Source organism: Camellia sinensis, chromosome 7 (genome assembly GCF_055761805.1).
Source record: "Camellia sinensis isolate YWXY chromosome 7, ASM5576180v1, whole genome shotgun sequence".
Classification (NCBI taxonomy): domain Eukaryota; kingdom Viridiplantae; phylum Streptophyta; class Magnoliopsida; order Ericales; family Theaceae; genus Camellia; species Camellia sinensis.
Window position 1 is genome coordinate 101601721 of NC_138967.1, and position 20858 is coordinate 101622578.

Genomic DNA, 20858 nt, shown 5'->3' on the forward strand with positions numbered 1-20858 from the left:
TGACTTATTTTTTTTCATAAATAATATATATAAAGAGACTTACAAAATAAACAATTCAAATTATCAAAAAAAAATTCATGATGTGCTTAACGAAACCCTCAAATCGTCTCGGATCGAGTTTGGAAAAACAATCTCGTATCGACTGATAAATCGGGTTGTGAACGGGTCGGATACGAATATTGACTGGTTCAATAGAGACACTAACGGCCCATCCAAAAAAAAATTGACACTTTAACCGGGGAGAGTTTAACAACTCCACGGAACAAAACGGTGCGCAGCATATTCCCTCCCGGTTCAGTCTTTTTATCAAACATTTCATGCGGAAAGCGGAGAGATTAAGGAACACCGTCGAGAAAGAAGAATCAGATAAAGGTACGATTCACAATCAATCGTTCAACTTCTCCGAACATTTATCATAATTTCTTCGTATAGGAAAATCTAAAATGGATTGTTTTTTGTTTTTTTATTTGAAAACTTCAAGGTATTTCAACCGGAAACGGACTAAACTTCAATTTGTTTTCATGAAATGGGTTATTTATTTGATGGGTTTTGATAGTTTGATTTGAGGGTTGATATGATATGCCAATGCTTTGATGAACCTTACGTTAACTATCAATTGAATTCTGAAATGCACGAAAATGGCTAATTCTACCAACCGAGAAGCCGAGAGAACCTTACCATTGAAGCTTGTCGACTCTGTTTGATCCTTGTAACATACATGATTACTTGAATGTGTCAAAATATACCATGTAAAACAACGGCTCAGTCTATTTCAATTTTGAGTTGGGTACTGTTATTTTAGGATTTTGAAAATGTCTTTATTGCTTGTGGAGTGTAAGCTGGACTTTAGTTTCAAGAAGGAATAATAACTGGAAAATGCTAAAACTGCATCGGTTTTTGAGAAAATTGGAGATTTCTTTATCTAGTTCCCAATACTAAGTGCTGGTTTAGAAAACCTGAGTGAGGTTCAAGCTTAGTTTGATTGATATAGCATGATTTTACATGAACTAGAGACATGGGCAACTTTCTCATAATGAGCTTCTCCATTTTCGAGCATTTAGTTTAAAATTTGAATATGAAGGGCTTGATTGACGTAGCTTTTTGTAGTTGAAAGTCCGTTATGAAGATGGACTTTCCAAATATGACTTTTATGAAGGACTTTGGTAGAAGATGGTTGTTTGGTGAATACTTATTTGAAAGTCTTGCAAGATCAAACTTATTGGACTTGATGTATTTTCTCCAAACCTTAAGAAAGATTAGTGTAATTTACTTATATTTTTTACTATATTAATTCTAAAATAGTAGATAAAAAATTTATCATTTTCAATTAAATATATATATATATATATATAATTAGCTTTAAAATCCTATTTGACATAATTCTATTAACTGGCTGGATGGAGTTACATAAGGGATTCAAAAATGTCATGGCACTCGTTTAATGTTCATGTTATCAGGTTGTCGTATCCTTGTTCGTGTCGAACAATGATTAATCTTAACGTGCTAACTTTGTGTATGGTTCGAGTCGTGTTATCTTATCGTGTAAAAAATTCTCATGTAGAGTAGCGTTACAAATAATCTACACATTTATATGTTAAGATTTGTAAATATAATAAAGTAGGGAATGTATGGGCAATTCATTTGAAACAATGGGCACATAATAAAAAATGAAAAATAAAAATAAAAAAAATGTAGTGAATGTCACTCAAGTGACTGGTTGACTTCGCGAGAAGTGGAATTGGAAGCCAACATGGGTGGCTTTTCCGAAATTGACTTTCTATGGCTGTGACTTATGATGGAATGACTTTTGATTATCTTCACCAAATGGAACAAAGAAATTCAAAAGGACTTCAATAGTTTGGAAGGACTTTCTAAAGTTTTGCCAAACAGTGCCGAAGTCTTTATATTTCATTTTTTCTTTGTTGGATGTAAATCAAAGCAAATTGAAACTTACTAGAGGAATTGGTTTTCTTAAGATAAACATGTTTTCCGTGGGGCTTATTATTTATGTACCTAGTTAGTAATTATTTTTGATTGGTTTAAAGGGCTATGTTCTGTTTCAGGAGAAGAACGGAATATGTACTACTGTTGGAAATTTTTTGTTTTCAATCAAAGTGAACGCATACCAAGACTTCGGGTTCCATATTTCTTTCTTACAATTGATGATTTCATTTATACAATTATGCATCACATCCAGCTTGACATGTTGTTTCATCTATAGTTAAGAGGCTGATCAATATTGCTTTGTTGCTCTCTTCCCTCTGTCAAGCCCCAATTTTTTAAAAGGTTAAGTCTGCAGAATCTAATTAACCTAGGTGTGATTAATTTAGTAGAAAACCCACCCCTGTTATTCTCATGAATTAAAATAAATGATGGAAGAATATTCATTTCATTAAACAAAGATTTGATTTATAAATTCAAAATTAATACATTATTTGAATAAGAGAAGGGTTTAGCCTCAATTTCTAAACTCAGTTCCAAATGACAGTGTGATCTCCCTTCTAGGGGGTGAGCAAAAGAACAACATGCTCACCAATATCTCTATCCTACATGTATGCATGCTATGCCAAGTGTATTCCACAATTTGTATTTAATATATAACCCTTTTGATCATTACTACAACAATTATACTATTACGCACAATTAGCTGACACTAGCTTCATAATAAATCAACACAATGGAAATGCTCATCAACATAATTTCTAACACACTGGATAGTTCCAATATCGCACCACTCAAGTGCAATGGGACCATCAATATTAAAATTAATAAAACGTAGCACATATACAAAGGATTTCACTGTTTCATCATATATACTTCCAACAAAATAGACTTTACGGCAATACCATTTCTACAAATAACTCACATCGCTTCTCCATTCGTTATCATGAAACACGGCGGTTACTTGCCCTCGACAGTGTGCAATACCTTCCTGGACTCTAACCAGAGGATGACGTCCATATCACCCTAATCAAGCTTACACAATATTCCGTGGCTCTGACTCAACAGTCCACCCATTTAACTCTTTGTTAGTTGAACAAATTTCTTGACATCACAATTCATAATTAAATTAACAATATTTCATTGACCCGAAGCATCAGTCACTAACCCTTTTCCCACTCCATTACATTCCTTACAATTGATGCAATGCTTAAACAATTATGGAATTACAAAACATAGCAATTATCCTTCTAAACAGAGAAAAAAGGGGTCCAAAAGCAACCCCCAAAGTCCCAAAACAAGTCCCAGCACACGGTTCTGCCTGACATAGGCCAGTCGACCGCCAGCTTACTGGCTTGTCGCCTGGTTTGGTTGTCTGTGGTCTCAACTCCCTCTGTTAAGGCTAAACAAGACCATTTTCCCACATCTGGACCTTTAGGCTGGTCAATTACCTTGGTAAAAAATGTGGTTTCTGGTCGCGATCTATTTTGGTTTTTCATTCAATTGTCATCTAGTATAAATACAAGAGTTCTATGCAAAGGTAGAAACCACATCACATATATAATACATATAGGAAAGAGATGAAACCCTACCTCAGAGCTTTACTCTGTGAACAGGAATGTGGATGGAAGAGAAGATGATGATGAAGAGGTCCAAGCTCCCAAGCTTCAATGGTCTCACTCCAAGCCTCCCAATGCATCTCTAACCAAGCTGCAAGACTTCCTCAAGATCCCACTCTCAAACCCTAACTCAGGAGATGGAAGAAGAAATGAGAGAAAAGAGGAATCGGAGAAAAGAGGAGTCTGAGAAATGACTCTCTCTCCCTCGACACGTATATCAGAAAAAAGAAAGGGTGGGAGGTGTAACTTACTCTCCACCTTGAGAGTATACAACAGGACAAAGAGAGAGTGGTGGTAGTTGGCAAGATGGTAAAAACCAAAGTGGCCCTTGATTCAAATATCTACCCGCAGTCTCTCGCGTTTTGTATCACCATGCAGATTTCGAGACCTGAACACCAAATTAAATTAGACTACTCACAACCAATTAGACAATTAAATAAATCACATTACCATTCTCACATGGAGTCTGCCGACGCAGAGGGTCTGTCTCCCTCTCCCAAAACAGAACAGAAGCTATCCCTACAAATTGAGAGTGTTGCAAAACATACTCAGTTGTCTCACGCAAGGACTAGGGATGGGTTTAACTCTACCAATACTGTTGTACTAATACCAACATGAGGTTCAAATTAACCTGTCCTTAAAGCCTCTATTGCTGTTATGTATGTTTCTAGGGATGCTATGTATTGTTCTTTTCGAGCATTGGAACAATGTGATAATTCTGCTGGACACTGGTGTAGGAGAGAGTCTCCCTACGTAGCTCCATTCCAAGTACTTTGTAGTTATCTTTGTTGGATGTATTTGCCATCATCATCATGAAAAAAAAAAGAAAGGCCATTGGCATTATCCTTGTAATAAGAAGCTCCTTTCTTTTGGGTCTTTATCTTGTTAGTGCATTACCATGTGTGTTATGGCTGAAATATGTGATGTATGCCAAAATATCATTTTTAAAAATTTTCTTACAGTGCAGATATGAAACTCACTGAACTTTTTATCATTGCAGGGATTCTGAATGCTTTCGATCACAAAATTAAACTTGGAATGAACACTAGTTATGCTTTCGGCCATTGGACTCTCGCCATCTAGGGTATAGCACTCCACCATGCCAGATAGCTGCCAAGAAGCACAAGCCAGAAAAGACAGTATGTGCCCTGGCCACACCTTTGTAACGTATATGGAAGTTGTGACGCATCTATTTGTGTCAAGGGTCTTGGATATGTAACTGTTCTGTCAGACAATATCATACTCTTTTGTGTGAGACATGAAGCGTTACGTTTACATCAATGATGATGAGCTATCACAAGATCTTTACTGTGACAACCGGATTTCAAACAGAAAATATACCTTATTGAACTTCCTTCCAAAAAATTTATGGGAGCAGTTCAGGTAATTCTTGAATGAGTTAATCCAGAATTTCAAATGTATATTTCTCAAAACTGCAGTGTAGACCGTTGAGAAATGAGAACCAGTACAATTTTTATGAACTTTGCCAGTTTGAAGTCCTTTAAGCAAACTGAACTTGATATTCATGATTTGACAACTTTATTTCAAATTTATCAGTTGGCCCATGTTTTTTAACAATCTATTGTAAAGGAGTCCGGCAGGCTGGTTCCCATCCTCTGTTTTCTCTACTGGGTTAGATGTTACTGGTTCCCAGAATATATGGAACATATCTCATTTAAGAGGAACCAAATCCATATTTCCATATGTAGAAAGCCAAGAGCCTTCAGTATAGGGTGGAAAAATATGTTACACCGTTCCAGTTTATTGACGTAAAAGGATTTAAATTACTTTTTTGATAAGGGGTGTTTCTTTTGGTAATTTATTTCCATGTTTTTATTGTTTAACTCATTCTCCTAATGTTTCTATTGCTTGTTCCCACGAGGCTCCCATTGCTTGGAAATTCCATTTTTTTCCAGAAATCTAATAATAAAGAGGCTGGTGATTTGGCGTCATTGCTAGCTCTTGTTCATAATGTTTCTTTGAGATGGGATGCTTTGGATAAAATAGAAGGGTGTGGTTTTTTCACTGGTTAATTGATAAGCTTGCTGTTCCACTTTATTTCATGAATTAATTGATAATCCTCACATTCCTCTTTTTGCTTCTTGTAAAGTGATTTGGAATGCATTTGTCTCCGTAATATTGAAAGTGCTTTTTTGCATTGTCCTGCGATTTTATCATTGTGGCACAAGTTGTTTCATATGGTGAATGTGGAGTGGGTGACTCCTTCCTCTTGTATACACAGACTAGTGGATGACCCGTGCCTATGGCACTCTCCAAGCAAAAAAAAAAAAAAAAAACTCACATCCAAATTAAAATTAATGCACTTAAGTAGCGTTTGGTTTGTTGAAATGAAGTGGAATGGGATGATCATTCTATCAGAATGTCCATTCCCATGTTTGGTTAACTAAAAAAAAATAATGAAAAATGTAATCGCTTGGGGTTAGCTGAGCGGTAAAAACTCGAGTATAAGATCCAAGGTCTCGAGTTTGAGTCACCCAAGGGACCACTAGAGGTTTGCCCGGTCATTAGCTTTAGGGTCCTGGGACCAGTTGAGGTGCGTACAAGTTGGCTCAAACACCCAGTTATCAAAAAAAATAATGAAAAATATATTGTAAATAGAATTATCATTCACCCTTGTAAGGAAATGATGATTTCCAGTAGGGTTAAACTCTATATGCTACAGAAAAATCGAGTATAAAAAAACCCCACGTCCAAATTAACACACTTAAACACGTATAAGAAATAAAAAATAAAAAATAAAATTATTAGAGAAAAATAATAATTAGCAAACTCAGTTTGAGATTATGAAAAAAAAAAACTATAACGAGTTAGAAAATTATAACTGGCTGACAGAGACAGGATTATAAGCATTATAATAATTAGCAAACTCAAGAATAAGAATATATTTTTAATAAAACCATCAATAACAATGTAACAGGAGTAAAGAAAAAAAAAAAAAACAATTTAAGCTAAAATGAAGCGACTGCCAAGTTGGGGATGCACACCATTAATCAATGTGCTGCATACCTTAGTTTTCAATGCAAAAATGTTTCCGATATTTTTTCCTCTTCTTTTGAGTTTGGAAGTTTTGGGCCACATTAATGCAGCAGAACTTTTACATCCAAAGGTTCTTCAAATTACTTTGTTTGAACTCAAAATTAGCTTAATTATGTGGCTTATGCAGTCAACATAAAACCATGCTACATGGCAACCTCAGCCACATATGACTTGAGCAAATGAAAAAGAAAATTTACACAAAATCCTACAAGAATTAGTCAAACTTCAAAATATTCTTTTTCAGTGAAGAAGATTACCTTGAACAATACTTACTAATAAGTGGATTGCAAAGTAATTAAACACTTTCAACACAACTATCCCCAATTCTGGGTGTACACAGGTTCCAGATAATATAAAGAATTCATTCCAAAGCATTCGAAAAGGACTGAAGTTCATGATGAAAAATCTACAATATTGTCCTAGCCAGCAAATCATTGGGGGCAAGAAATAGAGTAACTCAAAATTGCATAACAGAGTGACTCATAATACATGCAGGTTCTTAAAGCATAGGTGTAATGCCTTAACATCCAGAATCCCAAGTTTTCAAGATATTGAAGATGCCCACAATAAATGGTCGTAGCCTCGTGGTAGTAAAGCTCTCATGTGAATCGTGCAATCACTATTTGTAGCATTTAAAACAATGGAAGAACTTTTCTCCAGCTGCTAAGATGTTGATCTAGAGCAAGAGGCTTCAACTACAACAGGCACAAACAACAAATAAGAATTCGTATAATTAGCCAACTGGCAACGCAAAATCAACTATTAACCATCAATGAACCTTTCATAGCAGCTCAGACAAAAGTCTGAATATTAACTGAAGAATTTCTATGCTAGTTAACCTTTCATAGCTGTCAATACAAATAATAATTTCTATTTTAGTTAACTCAAGGAACTTCATGGACATTTTTGATAAGTCTGAATTATTATTTAAACATGCAGAAACCCCCTTAATCTATTCCTAGCAATCCTGCGTGTCAAGCAATAAACAAAATTAATTACCACCTATCACAACCACTAATTATTTTCCAATAGCATAGAAATGTTAAATGTGATTCCCACTTTGGAGTTAAGTCCTAACTTTCCCATAGTTACCAAACTAATAATCACAAAAGTAATTTGTATGATGTCAAGGTAGCATAAGCCTGAGCTCCAAATTTTTTCTTGACCCAAAACACACCAGCCAAGCACCAACATCAAACAAAGAAAATGAAAAAAACCTCAAGAATAAAACTCACTAGAAGTTAATGACTGAATGTTAAACAATCACCCATAATCAAGATACAAAATTCCACTAAAAAGGAACTCAATATCTCAACTTCTAGCTCCCCAAACAAAGAGATGAAATTGTAAAGAGAGAAAAAATGGTTCCTTTGTATGGTTCAAAAATCCCAAAATTGTTGACCTACAGTAAGGAGAAATCAAATATCATAAACTTGATGTGTATGTCTTTTCCATGGCATTCCAGTCCCACTTAGAATGGATCATAGTATGTATATCTATTTTCGAAGTAACTTAAGCTATATGAAATAAAATTTGAAAGCCAAACAACTTTTAGGAAGAGAAAATAAATTAAATAAGAACACAGTTAAAAAGATGCTCATAAGATTGAAATTTCAATACAAATTGTTCAAACAAATTTGAGAAACTAAATATGTTTGGAAAAGGTTTAATGGTGAACCGACCGTGACAGAGGTAATCTGAAGTTTGGTAAAAGAGGTGATGTTGGCAAAGATATAAAAACCAACAACAAACAAAAAGAATATAAAAAGAAAAATTTAAACTAAAAAGAAAGTTACAGATGGGTACCATGTCAAACACATGCCATGCACAAACACTAACACAGACTAATTGACATAACCATAGCAAGAATAGTTCACTGAATAAACAACTCTATTTTGCTACTAACATTCCACCGTTACTCTTCATATACTGAATTATCCATGCCTATGTCACTCCTAACAACAAAGTAGCCTTTTTCTAGAAGAACTAATAATTTCAATTTATCACATAATTACGGCAGCACCTCCACTGATTTGTTAGATTCAACAAAAAAACACAAATTTTGTCCCAAATTGTCCAAAAACGTTCTTAAGAACTACTGATGCTACCAAAGTATTTAATAAAAAATCAAAAGTCCTTCATTTCTTTCTAAAAGCCAATAAATATTACATCTTCCAATACCTTGTACTTCTTGATGATGTAAAAGGCTCCAATTAAAACAATCTACACTTGACAACAAAAAAAACTTATTTCAGGTTCTCCATCAACACCATTGGTCAAAATGGCCTTTTGTTACAACTTTACTGTGGCTTGGGCGACAAAAAGTCAATTAAAAGAATGTTGTTGGGAAAAGAGAACAGTCATTTACCCGAAAATAGAAGCTCAATTTGAGAAGAGAGAACAGTCAATAACAAATCCTATGTTTATCCAACCCTCTTTAACCCAACAATCAAAGTCCTATTTTACCAATACTTTCCCCAATTATAAAAACCAAGCTTTGAACACAATAAAATCTACAATTAAAAATTCAAACCCAACACAATAATATAATTTGCACCCAACCCACATCACAACAATAATAAATCTTTGCTTCCAATGTTAATCAAATCAACCGTATTAATAAATTTCAATTTGAATCTAAAATAACAATTCCTAAGTTTATCCAGCTCTCTTGAAGAAAATATAGAAATAGTGATTATATGGGATACACACGGTGATTATATGATCTATCGGATACAATGTTGAGGGGAATAATGGATTCATAAAAATAAAAAGATACAAACAGATTTCATGAGTATTCAAATGATAAAAAAAAAATAATATAAAAACAGATTTCATGAACCATAAAAATATAAAAACAATGATTATATCAAAATCAAAAAAAAAAAAAAAAAAAAAAAAGACCCAAAACATGTTTACCTGTAGCAAGAAGAAATCAAATTTCAAAAACTAATTTAGAAGAAAACAGTTAGAATGTAAAATGAAGGAATTTAGGGTTGGTATTTAGGAGGAAGTAAGAAATTTTACATCAGCAAAATATATGTTGAAGAAATTTTATACTTGTTGAATAATCATTATCTCTCAACTTTACATCAACAAAATATATATACAAATCCTAACATAGCAATATGACCATCGTACCCTCAAAGTAAAGAGTAACAAGAGAACAAAAATAAGGCCAAGTTTGGCTACCCAAAATAAGTCCACACTTTTTATTTTTTTATCTTTTTTCCATCACATCACCTCTCTACTTTTCTGCACATCTTTTCGTAAAAAGACAAAAAGTGCACTTATTTAGGTCATCCCAAGTATTCTAACACTCCCCCTCAAGCTAGAGCATAGAGATCAAACATGCCCAGCTTGACAGATAAACGATGAAACGAAGGCTGAGCCAAAAGCTTGGTTAGAATATCACCCAATTGATCTGTAGAACGAACAGAAGGAGTCACAAGTTGCTTGCAGAGTAAGAGATCACGAATAAAATGGCAATTAACTTCTATATGTTTGGTGCGTTCATGAAACACGGGATTATAGGCAATGAAGATAGTAGCCTGATTGTCACAAGGCATGCTCATAGGAGTGGGAATAGAAAAGCCAAAATCTCGGAGAAGATACTGAACCTAGAGCATCTCAGAAGCAGTATGAGCCATGCCACGATACTTAGTCTCGGTACTAGAACGAGTAACAACAGTCTGTTTCTTGCTACGCCAAGTAACAAGATTACCACCAACAAAAGTACAATAGCCCGAGAGCAGATTTGAAAAACAGTCCCAAAAAACATAAAACACTTTCAAAAATCGAAAACTCACATCAAGGATGATAAAAAAATTCCACAAAAAGCATCATAAATCTTAGGAGGCAATTTCGAGTCTAGGGGTGAAGGACGAGTTCGTACAGTGCTTACGTCATGCTGACGTCCTCGGTCACCTTAGATCGATCTCTAGAGTCAGTAGAAACCTTTCTGATGAAGAATAGAAATTGCTATGATACCAAGTTAGAATGTAAAATGAAGGAATTTAGGGTTGGGATTTAGAAGGAAGAAGAAGAAGAAGAGAGAAATTTTATATATGTTGCATAATCATTAACCCTTAACTTTACATCAACAAAATATATATACAAACCCTAACATTGTAATATGACCATTGTACCCTCAACTTACGCAAATATTAACAAGAGAACAAATATAAGTATTCTAACAAAAACCATACCTGGTTTTCATGAACCATAAAATATAGAAATAGTGATATCAGTATTCAAATGATGGAAAAAAAAAAAAAAAATACAAACAGATTTCATGAACCACATAAAAAATATTAAAAAATATAAAAACAATGATACTACAAAATTTATGAAATACATAAAATAGTTTTGTTCAAAAATTTATGAGTAAACAAACTGATGAGCTAAAAAAAAAAATTGTGTGAGAGAAATTTATACGTATGTTATATCAAAAATCCAAAAATTGTTGACTTGCAACGAGAAAAAAATAAATATCAGAAACTAAATTAGAAGAAATCCATACCTAGACATTGTTTTTTTATACCTTTAACCCATCTTCACCATTATACAAACCGAAAGGGATTTTACAAATTTGTAAGAAATTGTTAGTATCGTTTGAGAGAGAAATCTTTGGGCAGATGAAGAGCGGGCTGAATCGAAAGGAAACTCACCTAAAGAGATGAAAGAAAATATCAGATATAGTAAAAGTCTGATTCCTGAACCTTAAAATTAAAATTTGATTTTCATTGAAGAAGAAGATGGCACCAAAGAGGAAGTGAAGGAGGAAGCATGTGAGAGAAGCAGAGAGTAAGATTGAGAGAAGGTGTGTTTGATATTTGAAATTCAAATGAGAGAGAGTGATGGTGGCTATTTTCGTATGGTGAGAGAAATGGAGGCTAAGAGAGAAGCGTAAGCAGATAGAAGAGAGACAAAAAGAAAGAAAAGAAAAATAGAAGAAAATATAACATTGCCCATTGATCTTAGCCCTTGATGTAAACATGCCACTTAGGACAATAGTCCCATAAGGATTAAAAAACAGCCCTCCTTGTTATATAGATGTTTTTGATTGACTATAGGGGATTTGGCACCGTTAACAAAGCTCGAGTGATTCGGATTGTGTCAATTTTGCTATATTTTGAGAGCTTTGGTTGGAAAGTAATGCATAGATTTTTGAAAATCAATTTGAGGATCTAAATGAGATGTGATAGGATTTGTCATATATCTTCCTTTTGGGCTTCAATTTCTTTTTCTTTTAAGGATTCTTTTTAATTAGTAGGGATTGTGGAGGGCTTGGTTTGATATGAAATCCTTTATTTGCTTGCTTTTTAAATTTTTGTGGACCTCTTGTCCTCCACTTTCTCTTGCTTCTTTTCTTATTTAAGTATTAATAAAATTTCTTCGTTGACAAAAAAAAAAAAAAAAGAAAAAAAAAGAGAGATTTAATTTACTCTCGTGGGTGCATCAATTGCAAATTGGTAGACATGATTTGTTCTTTTTCTTAGTTTGGGGATGGTAACGGAAGAAAACTTTGAGCTTGCTTTAGGAGTTCTCCAAGATAGTGTGTATGAATACATATGTAAACATGAATTTATCCGTTCTTATGTATATGAATCTCTTTAGTTTTCTATGCTATATATGTGTTTCACTTGATTATGTTGATGCGTTTAGGGTTTTTGTCCATTTAATGTTGACATATTGGAGCCAGTGGAAATTGTGCCTAGAAAGGGGTGAATCACTAAAAATGAATTTGAATTTTAGATTTACCAGACAATTAACAATTAGATCAAGGGTTATAGGAAAAATCATTGAATAATAAACCAGTAAAGTGAACAAAGTGACTTAACTTGGAAACCCTATGGGAAAACTCGTTCGCATGATGAAAACCACTATCCCTACACCCAAACAATCTACTAAACAAATCAAAGATGGAAGGAATTACAAACATACCCTAGTTCACTTAACTTTGAAATCATCTCCACGCTCCACGAGCTCGACCTGACCTGGTCAACCTCTTTTGATTTGTTAGATCACCATGAAGTTTCTCACCTTGATTTCTGTGCTTCGACGACTTTGTTTACCTAAATGATCAAGGGCAGTGTTTTAAAAAGCTCTAGGCACATCGAGGCGCCAAGGTCACCTGAAGCCTAAGCGCCGAGGCGCGAGGCAAGGCGCACCTCACCAAAACGAGGCGCAAGTTATAAAAGTTAAGCAAAATATTATTATTGCACAATTTTCAACATAAGCAAATATTTAATATGTATATTATTAATTTTCTTAATAAGAAGAGAAGAAAAGAGAAGAGAAGAAGGAAAAAAACAATTAATTTTTTTAATATATATATATATATTATTTTATTTATTTATTATATTTTTAAATAATGTGTTTCAATTATTTTTTTATTTTATTTTACATACATGTGTTTATTTTTTTTTATTACTATTTATAAATATATATTATATTTTATATATTATCTATAAGTATATAATAGGTATTATATAATATTATATATATATATGATTCAATTATATTTTATATATTATCTATAAGTATATTATATATTATATAATAGGTATTATATAATGTATTATATATATATGAATCAAGAAGATAAAGAGAGAGACAGAAGCGAGAGAGAGAGAGAGATCGCAATTGCGAGAGAGAAGGCGAGAGAGAGAGCGATTGTGAGCGAGAGAGAGCGATTGTGAGCGAGACAGAAGATGACGAAAGAAGAGAAGAGAAGAGAAGGGAGGAGAGGAGAAGAGAAGACAAAACAGGAGAGAAGAATCAGAGAGAGAAGAGAAGAAGCAGAGATGAACCTGAAGAAGCTCAGATCAGTCGATGTCGAAGCTCAGATCAATCGATTCGAAGAAGCTCACCAGCAGATTTGTATTGTATAAGAGTTTTAATTCTATGTGGCTAGGACACAAACATAAAACAGATTAGCCCTAGCCGAAGCGCACGAAGCATGCGCTTTGAGCCTAGGCGAAAGGCACGCGCCTCAACGTCTTACGCGTGCTTCTCGCAATGCGCCTCGCTTCGTCTACTTCGAGTGCCAACCCTGCGCCTTGCCTTGCTTAGCGCCTAGGAGCGCTTTTTAAAACGTTGGTCAAGGGACGTCTGGATGCTGCAATGTAACACAATTCAAAGAGTGAATGTTTTATTTAAAACTCAAGAAGTTTTCCTAAAGATGCAAAGGTTCAAGACTGCTAAAAATCTTTCTCAAGTACTCTTAGGGCTGATCAAAATAAGTGGCTACACCCCTAGAAAAATATTAGGGTCCTTTTTATATGAGATGGAGCATATAATCCTAAAACATGCCAAATTAGGCTTATTCCCATTGGTGCGCTTGATCCCTAAGCAATTCCAAAGTGAGATGCTCAATCCCCAAGCGAGCACTACACTTCGGGAATGTTTTGAGACAAAAATCAATGTTTTGGCTCGACAACGGTGCTTGATCACTTACCTAAACACTAGATCACTCACTGTTGTGCTCAATTGCTCTTAGAGGTGCTCGATCGCCACTCTAGAGTGCTTGATTGCTTTATCAAGGCCTAGAACTCTAAAAATGTGCAAACTCATCAAATTTGCTAGAAAAACATCCTAAGACCAATGTAATACTAATCTAATGTAAAAATATTAAAATTGGTGCAATTTGAAATCACAGGTGTCTTAAAAAAAGTTCTACATGAAGTAAAAATGTATATGTTAGGCTAACATAGCGATATCTGCAACCGCTTGATGTGATTCTTCAACTTGACCACTCTCAACACTCAATCTAGTTTGCCAATCCCTTTTACAACACATTCTCAAGACCCAAGTTTTGTCCTACAGAAATTGCCAACACAATCTATCCTAGATCTTGTCTCAAATGCGATATAAGTCATAGCTCATCCATTGTGGTTGAATTAGATGTTCAGTTTACCTAGCATTTTTGTTTATGGCAAATATTATATTACAAAGCTGCAAACATTCATGAAGTTTGTTTACTCCTTGTTTGGCTTTAAGTACCAATGCATGCAGCGGAGAATGATCCTATTACTCTTTGTGAGATTTGTATTGGACATTGTTTGATTTAAAATTTCTCATCAAAAGACTAGCCCAATGATGCTGATTCTTGTAATTGCGTGCAAACTTCTTTGTCTCCTACTTATTGTGTCAAAGTTTGATCCTTAGTCCTGTAAAAAACTTACTGGCCTTGTGTTTTGACTTTCGAGCATAAATATTATTTGATAAATTATTTTTTTTTTTTTGTTTATCCTTTCACATATTTGTTTAGTACGACTTTTAGATTATTCCTTTTTCTTGTTTTTTACCCTTTCCTTTATTACTCCTAATAATTTTTTCTCTCTTGTTTCCAGCCGGTTCATGAATCAGTACTTCTTGTTGATTGCATGCCTTCAACTATGGCCATTGATTACTCCAGTAAATCCTGCAAGTACATGGGGTCCACTTGTTTTAATATTTTCAGTATCAGCAACTAAAGAGGCATGGGATGACTATAATAGATATCTCTCAGACAAGAAAGCAAATGAGAAACAAGTTTGGATTGTCAACCAGGGCATCAGAAAACATGTATGGAAAATATAATTAAACTGTATTTTGTGGTTTGTGTTGTTTATTTGTAATTGTTAGTATAGTTATTTTTATTCTATTGTTCTTCTGTTAATATCTACATAAGTTGAGGGTATGATGGTCATATTGCATTATTAGGGTTTGTATATATATTGTGGATGTAGAGTTGAGAAAACAATACACACAAATATATTAAACTTTTTTCTCTTCTCTTATCTTCTTCTTCCTTCTTCTAAACCCTAACCCTAACCCTAAATCTCTTCATTCTACCTTCTAACTTGGTATCAGAGCAATCCATTCTTCGTGAGTAAGTGTTCTATAGATTCTGGAGGTTGAGCTGAGGTGATCGAGGCGTGCTGACATCATTATCTGTACGATGATGTCAGCATGACGTAAGCACTGTACGGATGGGATCTTCACCCCTAAGCTCGAAATGGTCCCCGGAGAATTATGGTGATTTTTGTGGAATTTTTTGATCCCTAACGTGAGTTTTCTATTTTCGAATGTTTTTCGTGACTTTTGGTACAATTTTTTTTTTTACTATGGATTTGGGGACTGTTTTTGCTGGTTCTTCTTAGTACAATCCCTTCTATAGGAGCTGACTGGGCATATTCTAGTGCCCTTTGCTGTTAATTTGTGGTTTATTGGTGATTAGGTTGAGTTTTTGGGTCGTTTTGTTTCTCTCTGGTTTGTTTCAGTACAACAGGGCTGTTTTCTTACTTCTATCTATTGGGATTGACCATATATGGCTGAAAATTGTATGGCACTGGATATTTGGTCTTAAGTTGTTGATTAATGTTGGTGGTTTCTTGTTTTGGTTCAATTTCAATTTGAATTTGTTGGATATTTGGCTTGTTGATTTGTTTTTGTTATTTTGGTTCAATTTGGGTCTGAATCTATTGCCTATATTGGTTGTTGTGAGCGCTGGTTGTTGTGGGTAGTGAATATCTTCAAGTAATTTGCTACATTCGTGCTTGTTTGTTGAGAATTTTGTGTGATTGATCGTCATGGCCGAGATTGAGGCTAAGGCTATGGCTATGGGTAAAGATGATGACATGCCTAAATCTATCACCAAAAAAAAATTGAATGGTGCCAACTATTTGGCTTGGGTCCATGCTGTCAAAATTTTCTTACGTGGAAAGAAGAAGTCGCGCTTCCTTAGTGAATTCCCACCTGCTATTGATGATAAAGCTTATGATGATTGGTGTAGTGAGGACTCCTGTGTTATGGGTTGGATTTGGCATAGTCTGGAACCACAAGTTGCTACTACTGTGGAATTTTGTGATACCTCGAAGGAAATTTGGGACTCCCTTGCTGAATCTTTTTCAAATCAGAGTAATGTTTCTCGGGTCTATGAGTTATATGAGCAGATTTTTGCTATGCGCCAATCTGGCCAGTCCCTTCCCGAATATTATAGTAGCCTCAAGACCTTGTGGGATCGGTTATTGTAGCATCAACCCTTCACTACTGATGTGAACAAACAAAAGCAACATTGGGAGGAGTTTATGATGGCTTCTTTACTCTGTAGTTTAGATCTTGAATTGCGGGGGTTCAAGGATCAGATTCTTGCCAGTGATCTCTCTTCTGCTACTAATGCCTATTCTCGGCTGTTATGTTCTTCCTTAGGTCAGGCACAACCTACCACTGGGTCCTCTCCTTTTTCATCTTCTGCAATGGTCTCTAGTAGTGGAGATCGTGGGCCTACTTGAGGGGGTTTTCATGGCCCATCTGGCATTTGGGGCTCTTCTTACAGATCACGAGGTTCTCGTGGAGGTGGTTCTCGTGGTGGTGCATCTTGTGGTGGTGGTTCCCATGGAGAGGGTAGTAGTGGCCCTAGCTCTCGCACACGTGGTGATCGCAAGTGTACTCATTGTGGTTCCTAAGGTCATACTGAACCTTGGTGCTAGCAGAAGTATGGCAAACCTGACCATGCGCATCATGTTATGGATGCTCCATCCTCACAGTCCTCCTTATTTTTCATTGGTTCTATTGCTTCTCCGGTTGATTCTCATGAGACACTTACTACTCAAATTAGTGAGCTTACCGCTCTTGTCCAGTTTCTTCGGCCTAGTATATCTTCATCCTCTACTGCTACTCTAGCTAGTTCAGGTAATTTTGCATGTGTGGCTAACTCTACTTAGGCCTCGTTTGGCAAGAGGCTATTTTAGCCAATTAGCCAAAAAGTTACTAAATTAGCCAAAAAGCCAACAACCCATACCAAAAAGTCAAAGATTCTCTTTTCTCTCTACTTTTTGCACATCTTTTCGTAATTAGCCAAAAAGTCATCCCAAACATACAAGTTTTTTTTACCTACCTTTTTAGCCAAATAGCCAAAAAGTTACTAAATTAGCCTGTTCCCAAACGAGGCCTTAGCCTTGGCTCCTAGACTCTGCTGCTAGTTCCCATATCTCTGGCAATTCCTCTCTTTTTGATAATCTGAGGTCTGTTGATCATACTATTATACTTGCTGATGGATCTTCTCGAACTGTTAGTGGTTAAGGTCCTCTTCACCTCACTCCATCCATTTCCTTACCCTCTAGTCTCTATGTTCCTAAGTTTCCATTTAATTTGCTTTCTGTTAGCCAATTAACTCAAGCTCTCCACTGTTCTGTAACCTTTTTTCCCACTTCATGTGTTTTGCAAGACCTCCAGACCAAGATGATGATTGGTTCGGGGCATGAGAAGGATGACTTATACTTTTTGGACATTGTGATACCTCTTCATCCTCCATCTACTGTGTTGAGTGCTACTGTATCTCTTATTCAGTGGCATTTCGGCTTGGGTCATCCCTCTTTGGCCAAGCTCAAGTTAGCTGTTCCTGGTTTGAATCATGTTTCTCAGATTGTGTGTGAAGCTTGTCAATTTAGGAAGCATCACTGTAGTTCTTTTCCTAGTAGGAGTGTTAGTCGTGTATTTAAGTCTTTTGCTCTTGTCCATAAAGATATCTGGGGTCCTTTTAGAACACCCACTGTTAATGGTTTTTTAATTTTGTTATTTTGTGGATGATTACTCTTGGATGACTTATTTGTTTTTAATGAAACAACTATTTGATTTGCCTTCTATGATCTCTAAGTTTTACAATGAAATCTTTACTCGATTTGGGAAACGTATTAAAATATTTTGGTCTGATAATGTCTTAGAACATGTGTAGTCTATTGTGACTACCTTTTGTGATGCTTGTGGTATTATTCATCAGACTAGTTGTTCTCATACATTTCCTCAAAATGGTGTTGCAGAGCGTAAATTGTTAAAATGTACCAAAACCTACCACTATCACCTACTTCACCCACTTAAACCTACTCCACTAAACCTAACCCACTACACCACTAACACCTCCACTTCACCTACTCCTTCCCTACTACACACTCACCCTCTTCTATATATAGGAATCATGAATCATTGTAATATATATCAACATTATAACAATCAATAATACAATCAATATCTATACAATTCTCTATTTCTCTTTATACATTAAATTTTTCTACATGGTATCAGAGCAGGTTTAGAACCTAGTATTTTTGCTTCCCCGGCGGGCGGCAACCTCACCTTAGCCGCCCGCCGGACCTCAACCTATTCCGCTGTCATCTCTATCAATACATATAGCTTCCAGTTCGCCGCCACCAGAGGCGACTTCTCTACATACAAAGATCAACCACCTTCTCAACCTTTTAGTTCTACTACTGTGACCCTCTCTATGATGGTTTTGGTGTCTCTGCAATGTGGGCTGTTTTTACTATTGTTGTTGTCTTTGACTTCTCTGTGGGTGCAACACTTGGAAGGGGTGTAAATAGGGGTTTTGCAACACTGCTTGCTAGTACTCTTGGCGTTGGAGCTCATCGAATTGCTAGTTTTTCTGGAGAAATATGTGAGCCCATACTACTTGGGCTTTTTCGTCTTCATACTAGCTGCAGTAGTGACATTCATACTTGTTAAAATGTACCAAAACCTACCACCTCACCTACTCCCATAAACTGTCTTCTACAACGGTCCGACATGACCCCATAAACTGTCTTCTACAGCGGTCTGACACCGCCATACAGTGTCCTCTACAACGTTATGACACCACCATACAGTGTCCTCTACAACGTTATGACACCACCATCCAGTGTCTTCACCAATGGTCTGACACGACCATACAGTGTCTCCTATCCTTTTTTATTTTATGTATTTGTCTATTTTCTTGTTTTGTTAGTCTCTCCAAACTCAAGTTGGTTAGTTCCTATCCCCCTTGAGTTTGCGGGGGGCTGTTAAAATGTACCAAAACCTACCACTATCACCTACTTCACCCACTTAAACCTACTCCACTAAACCTAACCCACTACACCACTAACACCTCCACTTCACCTACTCCTTCCCTACTACACACTCACCCTCTTCTATATATAGGAATCATGAATCATTGTAATATATATCAACATTATAACAATCAATAATACAATCAATATCTATACAATTTTCTATTTCTCTTTATACATTAAATTTTTCTACATAAATACCATCATTTGTTGGATGTTGCTTGCACATTGATGTTTAATATGCATGTTCCCAAACAATTTTGCGGTGGTGCTGTTCTCATCGCTTGTTTTCTTATTAACCGCATGCTTTCTAGTGTTGTACACACATCTCCCTATTCTTAATTATATCCCACATCATCTCATTTTCCCTTATCACCTCTTGTTTTTGGTTGTGTGGCCTTTGTCTATGTTCTTGAACCCGGCTTAGATAAGTTATCTCCTCGTGCTTGCAACTGTGTGTTCTTAGGCTACTCTCGTACTCAAAAAGGGTATTGATGTTATCATCCTGAGTCGCGTCGATACTTTGTCAGTGCTGATGTTACCTTTTTTGAGTCCACTCCTTTTTTCTCCTTCTATGGGCAATGATTTTCCATTGATCTTCTCTCTTGTCGTGAGGGGGAGCCAGCCTCTCTCACCCCTATTTTTCCTTCTTGTGTTCCTTCCTCCTCCACGTCTATATCATCTCCCTATCATCTTGCCTCCACTTCTCCTTTGCAGGTTTATCAGCGGTCTCAAGCTCGACGCATTGTGTCTTATGGCCTGACCAGTTCATCTCCTGCGTCTGAGGTTCTTGTCCCCCCCTGTTCCATCTGCCGATATACCCTCTAATGACCTTCCTATTTCAATCCACAAAGGTAAACGTACTTGCACTCAACATCCTATTGCTAATTTCGTTTCTTATGAGCTTCTCTCTCCTTGTCTTCACTCTTTTGCTTGTAGCCTGTCTAGTATTTCCATTCCCTGCTCCTATCAGGAAGCTATGTCCATCTCTAGTTGGAAGCATGCAATAGATGAGGAAATGCATGCCCTTTATAAGAATCAGATGTGGGAACTTACCCCTATGTCGTCTGGCAAATCTATTGTGGATTGTCATTGGATTTATACTGTCAAGTATCTTCTTGATGGAACTGTTGAGCGGCTTAAGTCTCACCTGGTAGCCGAAGGCTACACGTAGACATATGGCGTTGATTACGTGGAGACTTTCTCTCCTGTGGCTCGTGTGAACTCTGTTCAGATTCTTCTCTTTGTGGCTGTTAATCAGTCTTGGCCTTTATATCAACTTGATATCAAGAATGCCTTTCTTTATGGTAATCTCCAAGAGGAGGTCTATATGGATCAACCCTCTAGCTATGTTGTTCCCGATCAAGAGCAT

The 20858-nt window shown here is 35.9% G+C and overlaps 1 protein-coding gene and 1 long non-coding RNA gene across 14 annotated transcripts in view; one reads left to right on the plus strand and one right to left on the minus strand.

Moving 5' to 3' along the window:
* Positions 1 to 220: 220 nt before the first annotated feature.
* The window catches only part of LOC114307350 (phospholipid-transporting ATPase 2), a 145406-nt gene continuing 124768 nt past the window's right edge, over positions 221 to 20858 (plus strand). For 7 of the 13 annotated variants that reach the window (XR_014335803.1, XR_014335805.1, XR_014335804.1 and 4 more), the window contains exons 1-2: positions 5286 to 5571; positions 14975 to 15188. Coding sequence is in view for 9 of the 13 variants with exons in the window: in XM_082878897.1 (XP_082735023.1) it covers positions 5417 to 5571; positions 14975 to 15188 (369 nt within the window). In the remaining 4 variants the exon portion in view is untranslated. Of the gene's footprint in view, positions 373 to 2063; positions 2287 to 4560; positions 4944 to 5285; positions 5572 to 14974; positions 15189 to 20858 lie in introns of those variants that run through there. The other 6 variants (XM_082878891.1, XM_082878896.1, XM_082878892.1 and 3 more) reach the window with 5 other exon arrangements.
* LOC114307351 (uncharacterized) lies at positions 3034 to 4562 on the minus strand. The gene is made up of 3 exons (XR_003645063.2): positions 4011 to 4562; positions 3812 to 3948; positions 3034 to 3685 (listed from the first exon to the last, which is right to left on the minus strand). It is a non-coding gene; the product is annotated as an uncharacterized LOC114307351 (long non-coding RNA).